At 40.7% G+C, this 14,314-nt stretch overlaps 1 protein-coding gene across 2 annotated transcripts in view; it reads left to right on the forward strand.

Annotated features, from left to right (window-relative positions):
- The first annotated feature begins 3,248 nt into the window (after positions 1-3,248).
- unc5cb (unc-5 netrin receptor Cb) overlaps positions 3,249-14,314 on the forward strand; it is a 124,965-nt gene continuing 113,899 nt past the window's right edge. For both annotated transcript variants that reach the window (XM_005735192.1, XM_005735193.1), the window contains exon 1: positions 3,249-3,879. In XM_005735192.1, coding sequence (XP_005735249.1) covers positions 3,762-3,879 — 118 coding nt within the window. In that variant the 5' untranslated portion in view covers positions 3,249-3,761. The remainder of the gene's footprint in view (positions 3,880-14,314) is intronic.

Consider the following 14,314-nt stretch of genomic DNA (forward strand, 5'->3'; position numbering starts at 1 on the left):
GTGCAGTTATAGGTGATGGATGCTTGTGACTAAAAAGTGGCCGTATCTATGTGGGGATCATTTTCATGTTTTAGATGTCTGAGTTGTTGTCTCCTTTTAATCAACAAAAACCCTCAAACCTTTTACCAACTTCTGCGATACTTTAAATTCTCAAGTGGTTATCCTCATTCCCCGCTGAAAACCAAACAAAATTTAGATGTATGAAAAAAATTATTTTGTTTTTTCCTTCTTTCCTCTCCAGTTAATCATCTCATAGCCGCTTGTACTTATTTTGTGACCCTTTGCCAGAGAGCAGTGGGGATAAGGGAGTGGGTATTCAGGTTTTTCTTAATGTGCGGTGGAAGACCAGGGGAAATATTTTGTTTTTAAGGAGCCAGAAGTTCTTGTATTTATTTTAAAAGTCTTGAATAATTTCTTTGGTCATTGGCTGCTTTTTCACATATTTTCAGTCCAGTCCTTGTACCATACTATTTTCAGAGCAATGTGTTTGTTTGTTTGTTCAGCAACTTAAAACTGACCTATAAATAGAGCTGGGCGATATGAGATTTTTTCATATCACGATATGTTTTTTTCATTTCAGGCGATAACGATATCTATCACGATATAAGCCAAATAACTATATTTGTAAGATTTAAATGTGCCGTTGCTCACAAGTAAAATGTGAAATAATCAGCAGCTTGTTTTTATTTAAATATTTATTTCCCATATTGCACCATCTTGCTGGAAAAACTCAGGGAACGTGCCAGCTTCAGTGCATAAAGAGGGAAACATCAACACAATGGGCAGCACATTGATGGACAGCCACTGATGTTTCTTCATTAGTGACAGTTTTCTTGCGTCCACATTTTTCGTCCACTTTTCCCAGGGTAGATGTACTTAAGGAACATGAGACTTTTTCAGATAAATAAAGGCAAATATTGCAAACTACACAAAAGGCAGCCGCTAAAGCGTTTAAGTTTCAAAATAGAACAAACAAAACAGACTAAATTGTCAATTCCACTTAGAAACAAAATATTAATTCTAAAAATAAATCTTAGTTTGTTTTATAGAAGAACAGACAAAATTGACTAACTTTTGTCAATATCAAATAAACTGAGAACTAAAAGGAAATTCTCAATCTCTCCTTGTTGTATAGCTTAGCTTTTCAAACAGTTTTAACAGTTACTTTAGTCTGACAAAAGCCGAATGACGAATTAGCGCTTCCAGTCAGAGACTGAGGCTACGTCCACACGTACACGGGTATTTTTGAAAACGGAGATTTTCCGTTTTCGTTTTAAAAAATAATCCCGTCCACACATAAAGGCAGAAATGAAGGAAAACGCTGCTATGAACATGCCAAAGCAGCAGGTGGCGCTAGATTCCTAACAGTGCAGAAATGTTGGTCAATCAGAAGTCTAGAAGCCTCGGTGGGAAAAAGTAAACAAAGCTGCGGCATAGAAGCAGAACCGAGTCGTATGTGTGGCCGGACAGTAACTGTGTGTATATGTAAGCATTTAAACACTGCAGAGAGTAGAATTAACAGTATTGTAGAAATTCATTTCACCGAAACAATAACGTGGCACACAGTGTGACGCATGCACCAGTTTATTGTATTTCCAGACTTGCTTTCGGCACAATTTACAGTGCACGCTACTGTTTTTTGTCAGACTTGAAATAGCCGAAATACCTTCACACTACGGAACTTCTATGGCTCTTCCGTTCGACAATCTCTCCGGCATTGGAACCATCATCTGTTTTCTCTTCAGTCACGCTATTGTTGATTTTTCTAGTCGGCACACTCATTTCCTCCATTACGCGCTGGCTCCATTACCCGCTGGCTGCTTCCCAAACAAACACACGTGCGGCTTGGCACTTGTGCTGTACGTAACAAGTCACGTGACGTGACACTGCGGCTGTGATTGGTTTGGCTCTGCGCTACTTAATTTGGATTGGCTGACCTTTTTTTTTTTTTTTTTAAGAGGACAAGAGCGGCGAGGTCTATCGCGATAGCTTAATTTCTCTATCGAGTAAAAGTTATATCGCGATACATATCGTTATCGTTCTATCGCCCAGCTCTACCTATAAGGTTACCTATGAATTAGCATATCTCAGCATGGTGTGTTGTTTGTTTTTTTTTCTTACAAAAAAAACCAAAAGCCTGAGGAAACTGAAATAGGAAAAAATCCAGATCACAGAGCTGTCACGGGACCTGACAGATGTGGTCTTGCAGGATAAGTAGCTGTCAAGAAGCCATTTTTAAGAAAGGGAAACAGGGAGAAAAAGCTGAGGTATTCCAAATTACACAAAAACTGGTGTAAAAAATCAATGGCGATATGTCTGATGGAATAATGAATTGAAATTTGAAGTATATGGTCAGTATGAAGTTTATCGTCAGTTTGAATGGAAGAGAGGTACAACGGTGAGTGTCTACAGGCATCTGTAAAACACAGTGGAGGCTCTGTCATTGTTTGGGGCTGCGTTTCAGCCAGTGGAGATCTTGTCAATATTGATGGAATTATGAATGCAGAAAGTACGGTGAGATTTTGAGCCACCTTACAGTGTCTGATTGGCCAGTGCTTTATTTATTTTTTTAGCAATACAATGATCCCAAACGCACTGGCAGTAAAAGCATACCTGGTTAGAAAAACACCCAATGGAACACTATCACTCATGGATTGTCCTCCCCAGAGCCCGGACCTCAGCATTACTGAAGCTGTTTGGCATCAACATATTGACATATTGACTTTTAAGCTTATATACTGTATTTCCACGTATGTTTGCACATTTCAGTAAACCTTCCCATTTTCCTTGCAAAATATAAAGAAATTAATGGTGACTAAATATTTTTGCAAAGTACTCTTAAATTAACGACTTATATCATATATGTAGGGGGAGTTTGTTGATGTTATGGTGCTGATCTGTATTTCTAAAGTTCAAATGGAATTAAAAACATTTTCACTGCGCATCTCTAAGCCTTACTACACATAAATGAGTATTTAAAATCGTTTTAAAAAAACAATATTGAAATGGGCTTAAACAGCTTAAAAGGATTTTCCCTAATGATACTTTAGTTTTGGATGCAGGAATCTCCGCGCAAGTACAAGCGTTACATAACGGATTCCACTGCATACACTCATATTTCTGTTAATCTAATTTCTGTCTCGTAGTCTAACCTGGATGAATGCGTGATTAAAATTCTCAGCTGAAAAAAAAATCAGCATCCATTCCTCGCTGCTGTCCGGGCCAGGTTTTGATGCAGCGCCGCCACTTGCCGGAGCACTTGGATTGGCTGAAGGAGCAAGGTAGCCCGCAGAGACGGCTCCTTGCCCTGGTTCGTTCAGTGCCGTCAGTGGAGCGCTGGAGACGCGGTGCACGCACACACACTGCTCTCCCACTGCACGAGTGAAAAAGGGTTCTGCACAGACTCGGACTCTGCTGGACGGACTTTGCTTTCATGTGGGAGCATGAATTTGCCGTCAGAACATCGATCCACACCTCTAGCAAGTGAACCTTTAGAGGGAAAAGCAAGCGGATACAGATTTTAATGCAACATCCTCTGTGACAGAGGGCGATGCACCCACCTCTTGTTTCATAAAGTGTCACATGTTTGCAAAAACACTGCGCTGGATATATTTTGTCGAAAGCTATTTTTTCTTTCTTTTACGCCCGGGTTGTGAGGGTTTGTGGAGTGCTGCGCAGCGTAACGAGGGACACCAGCGCGCATTTCATATCAATTTCTCAGTGACTGGGACTCGCCTTAGAGCGTAGTTTGACTCCTCATCATGGGGTACTCTGCGCGGACTGACAGAGAAGGAGGAAGATCGCCGAGATCCTGTCCAGAGATGCCGACCGTATCCTGGCTTTTGCTTTTCCTCCTGGTTGACATCGGTGTAGCTCAAGGTAAACTTTAAAGTGTATTCTTCACCAGTGAACCTTTTGGCTTTGCTCTCAGGAAAACTTTATGAACTCTCGTGGCGCTGTTGTGGTGGGCAAGACAAAACGGAATCATAATTAGTCACACTCCTAATAGAAGAATACAGTGTGCCACTTCATGCCCCCGAAGTTCGGCTGTACTAGAAATAATAGGCTGTAGCCTTCATTAAAGCAGGCTGCCTACTGCTAAGCAGTTTTATGTGAGGTAAATATGAAGATACTACATCCAAAGAAGCCTTCACTGGGGGAAAAAAGTTTTTATTCAATAATTTATATTAACTACGCTTTGCCCTTGGAAACCAAAGCATCACAGCCCTGCATCTGTTTCTCCAAGGAAAGAAATGGAGAAGTGTTGCTTTGAAGCTCAAGAGATGCCCTTAATATTGTGGCTGTTGCTTTAAATCTTCCTAAACCGTTAAAGATTTTAGTGTAGGCACACAAAAAAATAGCATTACACATAAAAAAAAAAACGTGTTAGAAAACTGTAATTAGCCACAAGAACCCTGAATCACAGCAAGTTATTACAGGTAAAATATAACATGTAGACCATTACCTGCAGTCATATTAGAATATTCCTGTTCGGGCTGCTATTAATCAAATCAAGAAAGCTGAACTTCCATTCATTCTCATATTATTCAATCTTACTCAGTGTTGATTGATGACTGCTGTAATCCCCAAATTAGAGGTCCACTATTTGAAAACAATCAGATCATCTAAGAATGAAGAATGATCTCAAAGCCCAGTGAAGCTAGCAATGCTTAAATGATCTTGACTTTTTGCTCAGGAGAATGTCTAATTAAATAAGGAAGTTTCAGTCGTGAAGTGAAGTTTGCCAAGAAAACCTTCAACACCCCCCCCCCCCCCCCCCCCCACCCACACACACACATATCTCGGCAGCGAGCTTTAATGTGTCATTATGCTTGGTTTCAATCAGTAAGCAGATTTACAAAACCTCTCCTTCAAAGAATTGCCTGGTGAAAGATGTTTCTGTAAACTGCAGAGTGGCTGTCAGTCACAGAAATCTTGGAGATAATGCCACAACACCTGAAGCCATTTACTTAATCTTCTTTCTACCGTGCAAGATTGTCAAACAAAGGGAGCTGAGAAAAAGCCATCTGTGTTAGGATTTAGTGTTCACTATGTGTTTGTGCATGTGTATCAGACGCCAAGAGTGTATGTCTGTGGAATTAAGGTAGGTGGTCTGTCTTGTCTGGAATCTACTGTTGTCTGAATAACATGATGAGATGGAGGGGAGGGGATGGGATGGGAGGGGAGGTTTGACCATTTCAGATATACTCCCTTCTGCAGTGACATCATGAACAGTTAGGGTTTTTTTTTTGTGAGGCTTCAGTGTTCATGCAAAAGTGTTACAAGCTCAAATTGAAGTCTAAGCACATATCCCAGACAGGGGAAGAGGGTCTGTGAGCAACCTTATCTAGCTGCTCCAGACCTTCATCTCACTCCTACATAGTTAATGAGCAAGAAGAGGAAGAGGAAGAAAGAGAGAGGGGGAAAAACCCTAGCACAGGTCCAGTTTCTGAAGGGCATGGTGAGATGACATAATACCCATTCCAAAACCCCGGAGAGCCCTGTGCCATTGACTGGATGGGAATACGAACAAGGTTCTTATCTGTCCATTAAGAAGTCGATACACTAGGAGAACATTGTTTGAGCCTAATTAATGGGCCTCGCTATTTTGGGGCACTGATGAGCTCTACACATTTTCTAATCGCTGGAGAGTCACTTCTTCAGTGTAAAACTACTGGTGATCAAAGTGGCTCACTTACCCGGGCGCTCTCTGTAACGCTGTGCTTCTACTCGCAGCTCTTCAGACCTACTTTCTGTGGCTGTAAATATGTGTTTACAGTTTTTATTTATTTTTTGAGAGTGCTTTCTAATCCTCTAGACAGAGGCGAGCACCGGGAAGTGATCCTTCTCATTAACCTGCTGGACTCTTCAGAAAGGAGACAAGTTGAGACAGATATATGCAATGAGCTGCCAGGAAAGTAGCTGAGGGCTCTGACAGCAGCTTGATTTGAAACCCTTGGTGCAAGAAAAGATACAATTCAGTTTTTTCCATGGAGGTGTCAGAGCTCCACCGTACTGTTAAAGCTGATGGAGGATGTCAAGTTCTTACAGGGAACATATGGAATAGCTGCTCTGATAAAAGATTTATTGGCAGGTGTGCAATCAGGTTGTATTTTTAATTATTATTATTATTTTTTTAAATCTTGGAAAAAAACCAAGACATCTGAGATTAAACAGTTATTGTGCCGCATTCAATTTAGCAGTGGATCCTCTCTTTTCCGTCACATTCTGCCCCACCCTAAAAGTCCAAACTCCCTCACCATTGGGCTGTGGCTCATTTTAGTCCAGTTCACATTTATTTATCCAGGTTTATTTAAAAAAAAATAAAAAATCAATAAATGCATATTAACCATATATGCTGCTCAATACTCTTTAGTGGGTAACATGCATGTGTTGTGCTACATGCATGATAAGGGAGGGAAAATCACTTTTTGAAGGTGTTTCCTTTTTCTCGATTTCCTTTCATTTCCATGGCTGACCTTAACGCTGGCATTTATATAGTGTACCTCTTGTGTTAGGCAGTGGATACATGGGCGCTGGCATTCCTGGGATTAGTTCAGTTTTTCCACAGCGCTGTTCTCGTGCTGCCTCTCACACCATGTTTCTGTCTCTCCTGCCTCTCCACTTTCTGATGATGTGTCCTCTGAGGATTGTTTATGGAGAGAAAAAGTTAAAGGACAGCTATGGTTTCAGATATATTGTAACTCATACACAGTGAGGCTTCTTTGTTTTCCTTGTACGACACACTCGTTCAGCTTTTAGGCTACTTCTGTGTGCTTCGTAAAGAATGCAGGTAAATGTGAATGTTGTTTTTTTTGTTTTTTTCCCTGCCTATTATTATTCTAAGAGGCTTCCCCTGGGGCTGCTAACATTACAACCATAGAGGTCATTATATAAACTGGGTCTACATGCACAATGAGAGCATTGTGCAAAGAAGCAGTACATATAAATGACCTCCTGTGATAGCCTTTGCCATCAATGCAAGCTCGCAGTACGTGATATTTAAAACAAATTTATGTAACTGAAGGATTTTGTGTAAGTGAAGGAAATTAAGATTGAGCTGTGATATGCACAGGTGAACGAAGAGAGCAAAGTAAAAAAAAAAAAGTGTGTACACAGTATGGCTGTGTGAGGTCACAGTTGCATGCTGGTTGCGATTTAAGCCAGACGGAGCCTGGTAGCGAGTGATAATTACTGTGAAAAGTAGCTGCTGAGTTTGCTTCCTTGCTCTACTTGATGTCATATGCTATTGTTATGAACGCAAAAAATATACTCTGTTGCTATTTTGGGGCCGGGAACAGCTGTGGCGGCGGACACGAATACTGTCTGTCATTGCACTCAGGCCTGTCGTGAAGATTTTTTTGATTTACTTTGGTTATGTGTTCACATTCCCCTTTAGTTCAAGTCTTCTATCTAAGCATTTTTTGGCCAGTTCATCAGAATGCCTCGGTTTGATTATTTTGTGCCTTTTCTTTTCTTTTCCAATCTTACTACAGCACTTGAACTTTTACTTTTACCTCAGTTTGATGATGCAAATATGGCAGAGTACCAAATGATGTCTAAATCAGTCACATTTTTATAGATGGTTCACAAAGTGGGGTCTGGGGACCCCCGGGGAACGTGACCCATATCCAAGGATAATTTTCTATAAATAACTGAAGTGTTCTATATCATTAAAAACTGCATGTGATCAGTCGGTGACCATTTATGTCAACAAAAAATATTATGCCAACCAAAAATATTGTGTCCATTACTCCCTCCCCCATTATCAAAATAAAGCCAAAAGAAACTCTGACATTGTGATACATCATGTCAGTTTCTCATGAAACCACTCACATCTCTTAGGGTGTGGGGAACCATTCCTGCTGCTATATACTCATTAGCCAGCTTGCTAGCCTTCCATCATCAAGAGTCAAGCCAGTCGACATTTTGAGTAACACTAAGCCTAAAATCCCTAAACTCAAGGGGACCACTGGGATTTTTCTTTCTCTCCCTCCTAATGGGCCTAAAAACATTAAACTGGCTAATGTTTCAAATAATGTGTATATATAATGGCTCACTGGGATTACCTCTTTAAACTGTACAAGTTCAACACACAGTAATCCCAGTTAGTGGATATTTAGCTCTGCCCCACCCACCTTCTATTCAAACCTTCTGTTTGTTAGAGACAGCCAATCTGAAGAATGTGAGAGGAGTTAATACGGCTTTGTTTCCGACGGTGGATAAACCGAGGCACGCTATAAGATTAATAAGTAATATGTGATTGAATCATGCAAAGCTGCTCCAGTAGAATCCTTGGATAAACTGTGGACCTGGAAATGAGCATATTAAGACCACCATAATCTCCCCTCAAAACCACTAGAATGTAAATTCCTTATCAGAGAGTTAAAAACTTAAAATTTCCTATAAATTCTGCCTTGTTTTTCTCAACTTATGTTAAAATGTAATCCCTGATCATCAGCATAATAGAAAGTCGAAGCTCCTTGTAAACTAAACCTAAACGTTTTCTTTTTCCTACTGAGTTTTGTGTTAATGCTTCCATGCAGTTTTGATGTGTTGTGCTCATACTGCATGCCTTTAAAGCAATTTACAATTTAGCATTGCGAGTATACTTGATTTGCGGGGTGAATAATAATGTTCTCAGATTGCCGTGTGCTAAAATCTTGAAGTAAATGAAAAGAGATTTGGGGAGGGGGGACTTCAGAGAGGGACAGAAAGATTAGAGGTGAGGAGGAGGAGAGGGACCTCGAGGCAGGAGAGGGTAGGTGAGAGAAAAGGGTGAAAGCAAGATATGGAGTGAGGACAGGGACAGGCTTGGAAGGAGAAGAGAGTGTGTCATTAATCACCCTGTGTGACACTCTCAACTACAGGGGAGCTTCACAGTGCAACATTCACTCCTATTAGCAGTCCATTAGCAGAACTCGGCACAAGTAGCAGCACTTGACAAGCAGGCCTTTGCCAGGGAGGGTGACTTGTGTCTCAATACAATGCATGCTTCACCACCTAGATTGCGGGCGTGCATGATTTTTCTTTTTAGGGTACAGTAAGTTGGAGTGCACCACAAGGCAGAAATTACTCGCATACTGTAGGCTACGGACAGCAAATGAAAATAATTGTATAAAAGGTCCCACTTTCAATTATGCTGCTGGATGAGATCGGAGATAATGATTGTGAAGACGACGATAGTGGTGACCTGATTTCCTACCTGCTGTACACCCTTTGCCAGAAAGCGGCTCTCCAAAGTTGAGATGGCTGATGCATTAGAGGTACAGTCATTTCTCATTCAAAGGCTTGTTGGCCTCTTACTAGCCAAGAGCCCTGTGATTACAGGAGCCTCGGCAAGGGAGGGAAGGGGGTGTGGACCACTGTCCCTGCTCTTGATCTACAGTTCATTTATGATTAAAGATCAGAGCCGGCAGTCAGAAAATCAGGGGTTGAGGTGGGGTACAGAGGAGGACAGAGCCAAAGGGAGAGAGAGAAGTGATTATGAGTTAAGTGGCCCTTCTCATGCCATTATAAGCAGCAGGGCTGACAGAGCACATCATGAGTGAGTATAAGTACACACTCCACTCCTGCCCTTTAATTTGGCATCATGGCCTCCCCCCTGATGTTCAACCACTTATGTCCTCCTGCATTTTTGTGTTCCTAACAGGATATCAGCCAAGGACAGGCAGGTAAATGAGGGGAAAAATATGTGGAAGGAACTCAAAGGAAGTCTCACTGTATTTGTGCGTCATGTTTTTTAAAATGGAAGGAACGGCCTGGCATTTACGTAGGGCTTTTCTAGTCTTACACTGCACCTTTTCAAACACATCCATAGAGCACTTGTGTTTTATGGACTTAAGCACTTTATCTATCTTGCATCCACACCTGTGGCCAATTTAGAATAACCAATTAACCCGACGTGCACATGTTTGGACTTTGGGAGGAAGCCAGGCATGCAGGCACAGGGAGAAAATGCAAAGTCCACACAGAAAGGCCTGAAGACCAATTAATTAATCAATACGTGTTTCTTAAAGATTTGTTAAAGATGCACAATAACAAATTATATTTTTTATACAGTAAACTAACTCTTATCCCATATTTCTGATGTGTTTTTTTAATACAATTGTTTAATAACCATTTGCATTTTACTATAATTGAGCTGTTGCTGTTTCCAGACATGCTATTTACTCTTGTAAAGTTGATTAGGATACAAAATAAACAGAATTAGGGGGGATTTGAGAAGCTCCTAGAACGTGGCTAATCTTATGTAGTCGCACAGACGCTATAAAAAGCAAAATGTGCTGGCTGACAGAATGCAGTTATTTCCCTGATGTCCTTTAACGTTGTTCCCTGTAGTCTTAGTTTCCTGGCCCAGCATGGAGTATGAACAGCCTCGGTAACTGCTACAGAGCAAGCACTGGTCTGATGTGGCATAGCTCAATAATCTAGGCCAAAGATGGGTGGTAGGAAGTTTAAAGGTAAAATAATCCATCATCAATCCATATTCTATTTTCTCATGCCTATCCAATTTAGGGTACACCCTGGACAGGTCACTATGCTGTTGCAGGGATAACATATTCAGTCAGCTAGCCAGCCGATAATTGTAGCTTAAAATACTGATGTTCACCAGTCATTGGAAATTGTTGACAACCAACTTTTGAACCCTAACACTGTCATTAGTGTGCTTGTATCTCCTACATACATGCATACTAAATATTCCTGGTTAGATGTAAGAAATTCCCCAAAAACAAACGTATTGTAGCTGATTGATAAATAATTGGGACTCTACAAACAGTCTTGAACACAAATATCATCCTTTCATACTCTTTCAGTGCTCTACTCTGTTACCATCACATTACCATCATTTCTGCTAAAACCAGACTAAATGTTTAGTTCTGATGAGGAAATCGGTAATGAGCGAGATGATGTCAGTGGTGACTCATAACACCTGACCTGAGTCACAAATATAGCACAGAATCACTCAGATTTTGGTGTTTCTATAGAAATTCAGTCTCTTCCTCTCAGAATGGAGATGCAGCTGCTATCCCTCCCTCAGTTCTGACTCTGATTGACAAAGCTAAACCCTTAATCCCGGCTTTGCCCCGTCTTGTGCTCAGAGGCAGAGCCTCACTCGTGGAATGAGACAAAAGCAGATATATACAATGAAAAGGAACAACACTCATCTGTAATAAATGATTTGAGAAGCCGGCTTATATTGACTTAAACCATCAAGTGGAAACAGCCGCACATTTTATATACCTGCAGACTTCAACGTTTTCCTCATTTTGTTGTCTCATCTCTGCATTTGTTAGAGGGGTGGTGGTTTCCAGTTGCTGCGCTAATGTCTGGTTGGGGAGGGCTGTGGTCTACATATGTCAGCAGAGCAGAGAGGAAGGGGGTGGAGGTTATAGGACCCCTTGTCCCGTGTGAAACATGAGAGTAGGAGACCCACGCTCCCCATTTCCTGTCTTTACTTTATCAGCATCCGGCTCTCTTGTTATTCCTGCACTCTTAAAGCATCTGATGAAAGCCCGACCACAGATAAATGTTTGTGCCGTCTTGTTTTTTTTATGGGGCTCAAATGAGGTACTTTACCCGCCCGTCCCCCTCCTTCATTCTCTCTCTCTCTTTTTTTTGCCTCATTCCTGTCTGCTTTTGAGATGCCACAAGAGAAGTTATAGTCTCTGGTTTATATTATGGTTCCTTAAAGATAGGCTTGGGACATCTAAAAGGACAATGGGAGCTCTTGTTCTTCAAAAAGAGTACATTTTTGCTAGACATTGGGGAAGAGACTTAGGAAAAGTTGTATTTTTTGTCTGGAAAGCCACATTTGTGCTGACTGTGTTAAATATATCTGTTTCTACCTACAGATTATTTGGCATCCTTTAGATCTGGGCAGTGAAAATTGGTAATATTTTGAAAATCCTAACTCCTAGCTATGTCCTTTGCGCTCCACTCTTTTACCATTTTAGAAATGTTCATGTACTGTACACTCATAAATTCACCGTGCTTCTGTTTTCTTAGCCTTCTTGCATGACTACGGTGTTTTGTGTGCTGTGCGTCTCTTTGTGTGCGCACATTGTTGTTTGCCTGCATATGGTGACAGAGTGTGTGTGCATGCGCGCGTGTATGTTTATTCAATAATAACAGAGTCCGAGAAAGTCTGTTTCAGATAAATCTGTGCGAATACCAGACCATTCATCCTTAGGAAATCAATCTTTCTCATAATTCCCCTCATTTTTCTTCCATCTGTTATCTACAGAGCTGCCAAACAGACTTTTAAACAGAGCAGACCATTACCAGGGGGCAGAATTAAATGTGTGTCAGAATGCCAGCCTGTAAAGTTGTTGTTTTTACTGAGTTAAATGAGGTGCTAAATTAAAGCTTCACAATTGTTATGTACTGCTGGATGATTGATCCCCCCGCCCAACCTTCCATACACTCCTGTTGAGTCAAAATGCGAGAGAGGGATATTTAAAAAAAACACACGTCTCTTGAAATCATGCTCGTCTTGTCTTTTTTTTTCTGTAATTACACTGTGCGTGTCTCAGCAAACACTGTGGAATTCATCAGGTTTAATGTAAAAAAAGAAGACGACTTTAAAAGCAGCGTTAACTACACACTCTACCACCATCATGTCTACCACCACAGGCTCAAACAGCCTTGTGCCTGACCTGTTTTCAGCATTTCAGGCTTTATTGCTGCAAGTCCAGTAATAGTTTGAGGTTGCACTTGGGTGTCAGCACTTTCCTGTGTGTTTGTGTGTGTGTGCGTGCCATATCTCCACGATCAGACCCTGGTGTTTTAAGTACTGGCAGACAGTGTTTAACTGGGGCAGGCTCAATGGGTCTCATTTAAAGGGGGCCCAGACAGAAGCCCCACGGTGAAAGGTTATTTTATGACTCCTAACATGTAAAGCACACCGTTGAAGCTGCTGCAATTTGTGGGCTTGCCAGAGCAGGCAAAATGTACTGTATTGTTGTTCTTCTGGAATCTGTCAGGAAACCAAAAGGCGGTGCTAATAAGTTACTCTGTTGTCTTTTGATTTGTATGCATTCCTATTTTAATGAATGATATTGAGATGAGGTTGCTAATAACAGAAGGCAAATGAGCAAATCTGAAAGTTCACTTCTGTAGCTAAATGTCAGAATTACATTATGCTCTAAGACAAAAGGATTGGAAAAAGCAGCACAATATTTTCCTGCAGGGCATTGCATTCATATATTCATTGGTTTAAATGCGCTTACTTTAATACAGTATAAAAGTTGTACGGTGAAATGGTGGTAGAGGAGAGCTTGCAGCTTTGCCTTTGCCCCTTTCAAGAACTTAACCAAAGAGTAGGCAGAAATTGAATAATGGATGTTGTTGTGATGATTTCTCAGAAATACGAGGGGGGTTGGCAGCCCCCTCCCCCCAAACCAGGTCAAATGTCTGAAATGGATATATTTTGTATACAGGATGATCTTTACTGCATTCAACACAACTCTTGTTTGATGTGTAACCTTCACAAGCTCCTAGTCCATCCAGGCTTGGAACACAAAATAGACGTTTATTGTGTTTTAAATGCTGCTGTCACATTTTACAGACTTAGGGATACATGCATATTGGAGCGCCAGTACTGTTCCATTTTGAAAGGATAATTTTCTGCAGTTTAGAAATATGCATGAATAGCTCAAAGTTAAACTTGGTGGTTCTGAAGCTGTCAGTTGGGTGATTGCTGTGTGGTCTTTGACAACCTGTTTTTAAAATGTGTTTACGGTGTTTCCAGAAGGATAGATGCAGCTTTCCTTTACCACCAGTATAAAGTTATTTGCTAGAACTTGATTCACATCATGGCATTTGACTGCCTATTTACAAAGCTAGCTGCTCTGCAATCAGTCATCTGTACTTTCAATTCAATGCAGTTCAATTCAGTTCAGCTTTATTTATATAGCACCAAATCAGAACAGTTGCCCTAAGATGCTTCATATTATAAGGTCAAGGCCCTACAATAATACATTATAAAAGATGTACAGTGCAATAATGGCCAAATAGTGCTTACCATTAGCATGTCATTGTGGCTTCATAGTGTAGTCGTTCACTTGACAAGCAAAAAGTAGCAAAAAGTTTCCCGCTGTCAGGCCTTTAGTTTTACTGGTAGTTATAATATTGGCAATAATACCTTAATATTGTATTAAATGTAGAATTTTTGGAACATCACACATTCTATTCGATTTTCCATTTTGAATAGGATTGCTCCTGGTAACTAGTTTGCTAGGTTTTTAAACAAAAGGAAAAAAAACTGGACTAGTTGCACTTACTGAAAGATGGAAAACATTTAAGCATGCTT

The sequence above is a fragment of the Pundamilia nyererei genome, unplaced genomic scaffold, assembly GCF_000239375.1.
Source record: "Pundamilia nyererei isolate P.nyererei 1_Seehausen unplaced genomic scaffold, PunNye1.0 scaffold00063, whole genome shotgun sequence".
NCBI lineage: Eukaryota > Metazoa > Chordata > Actinopteri > Cichliformes > Cichlidae > Pundamilia > Pundamilia nyererei.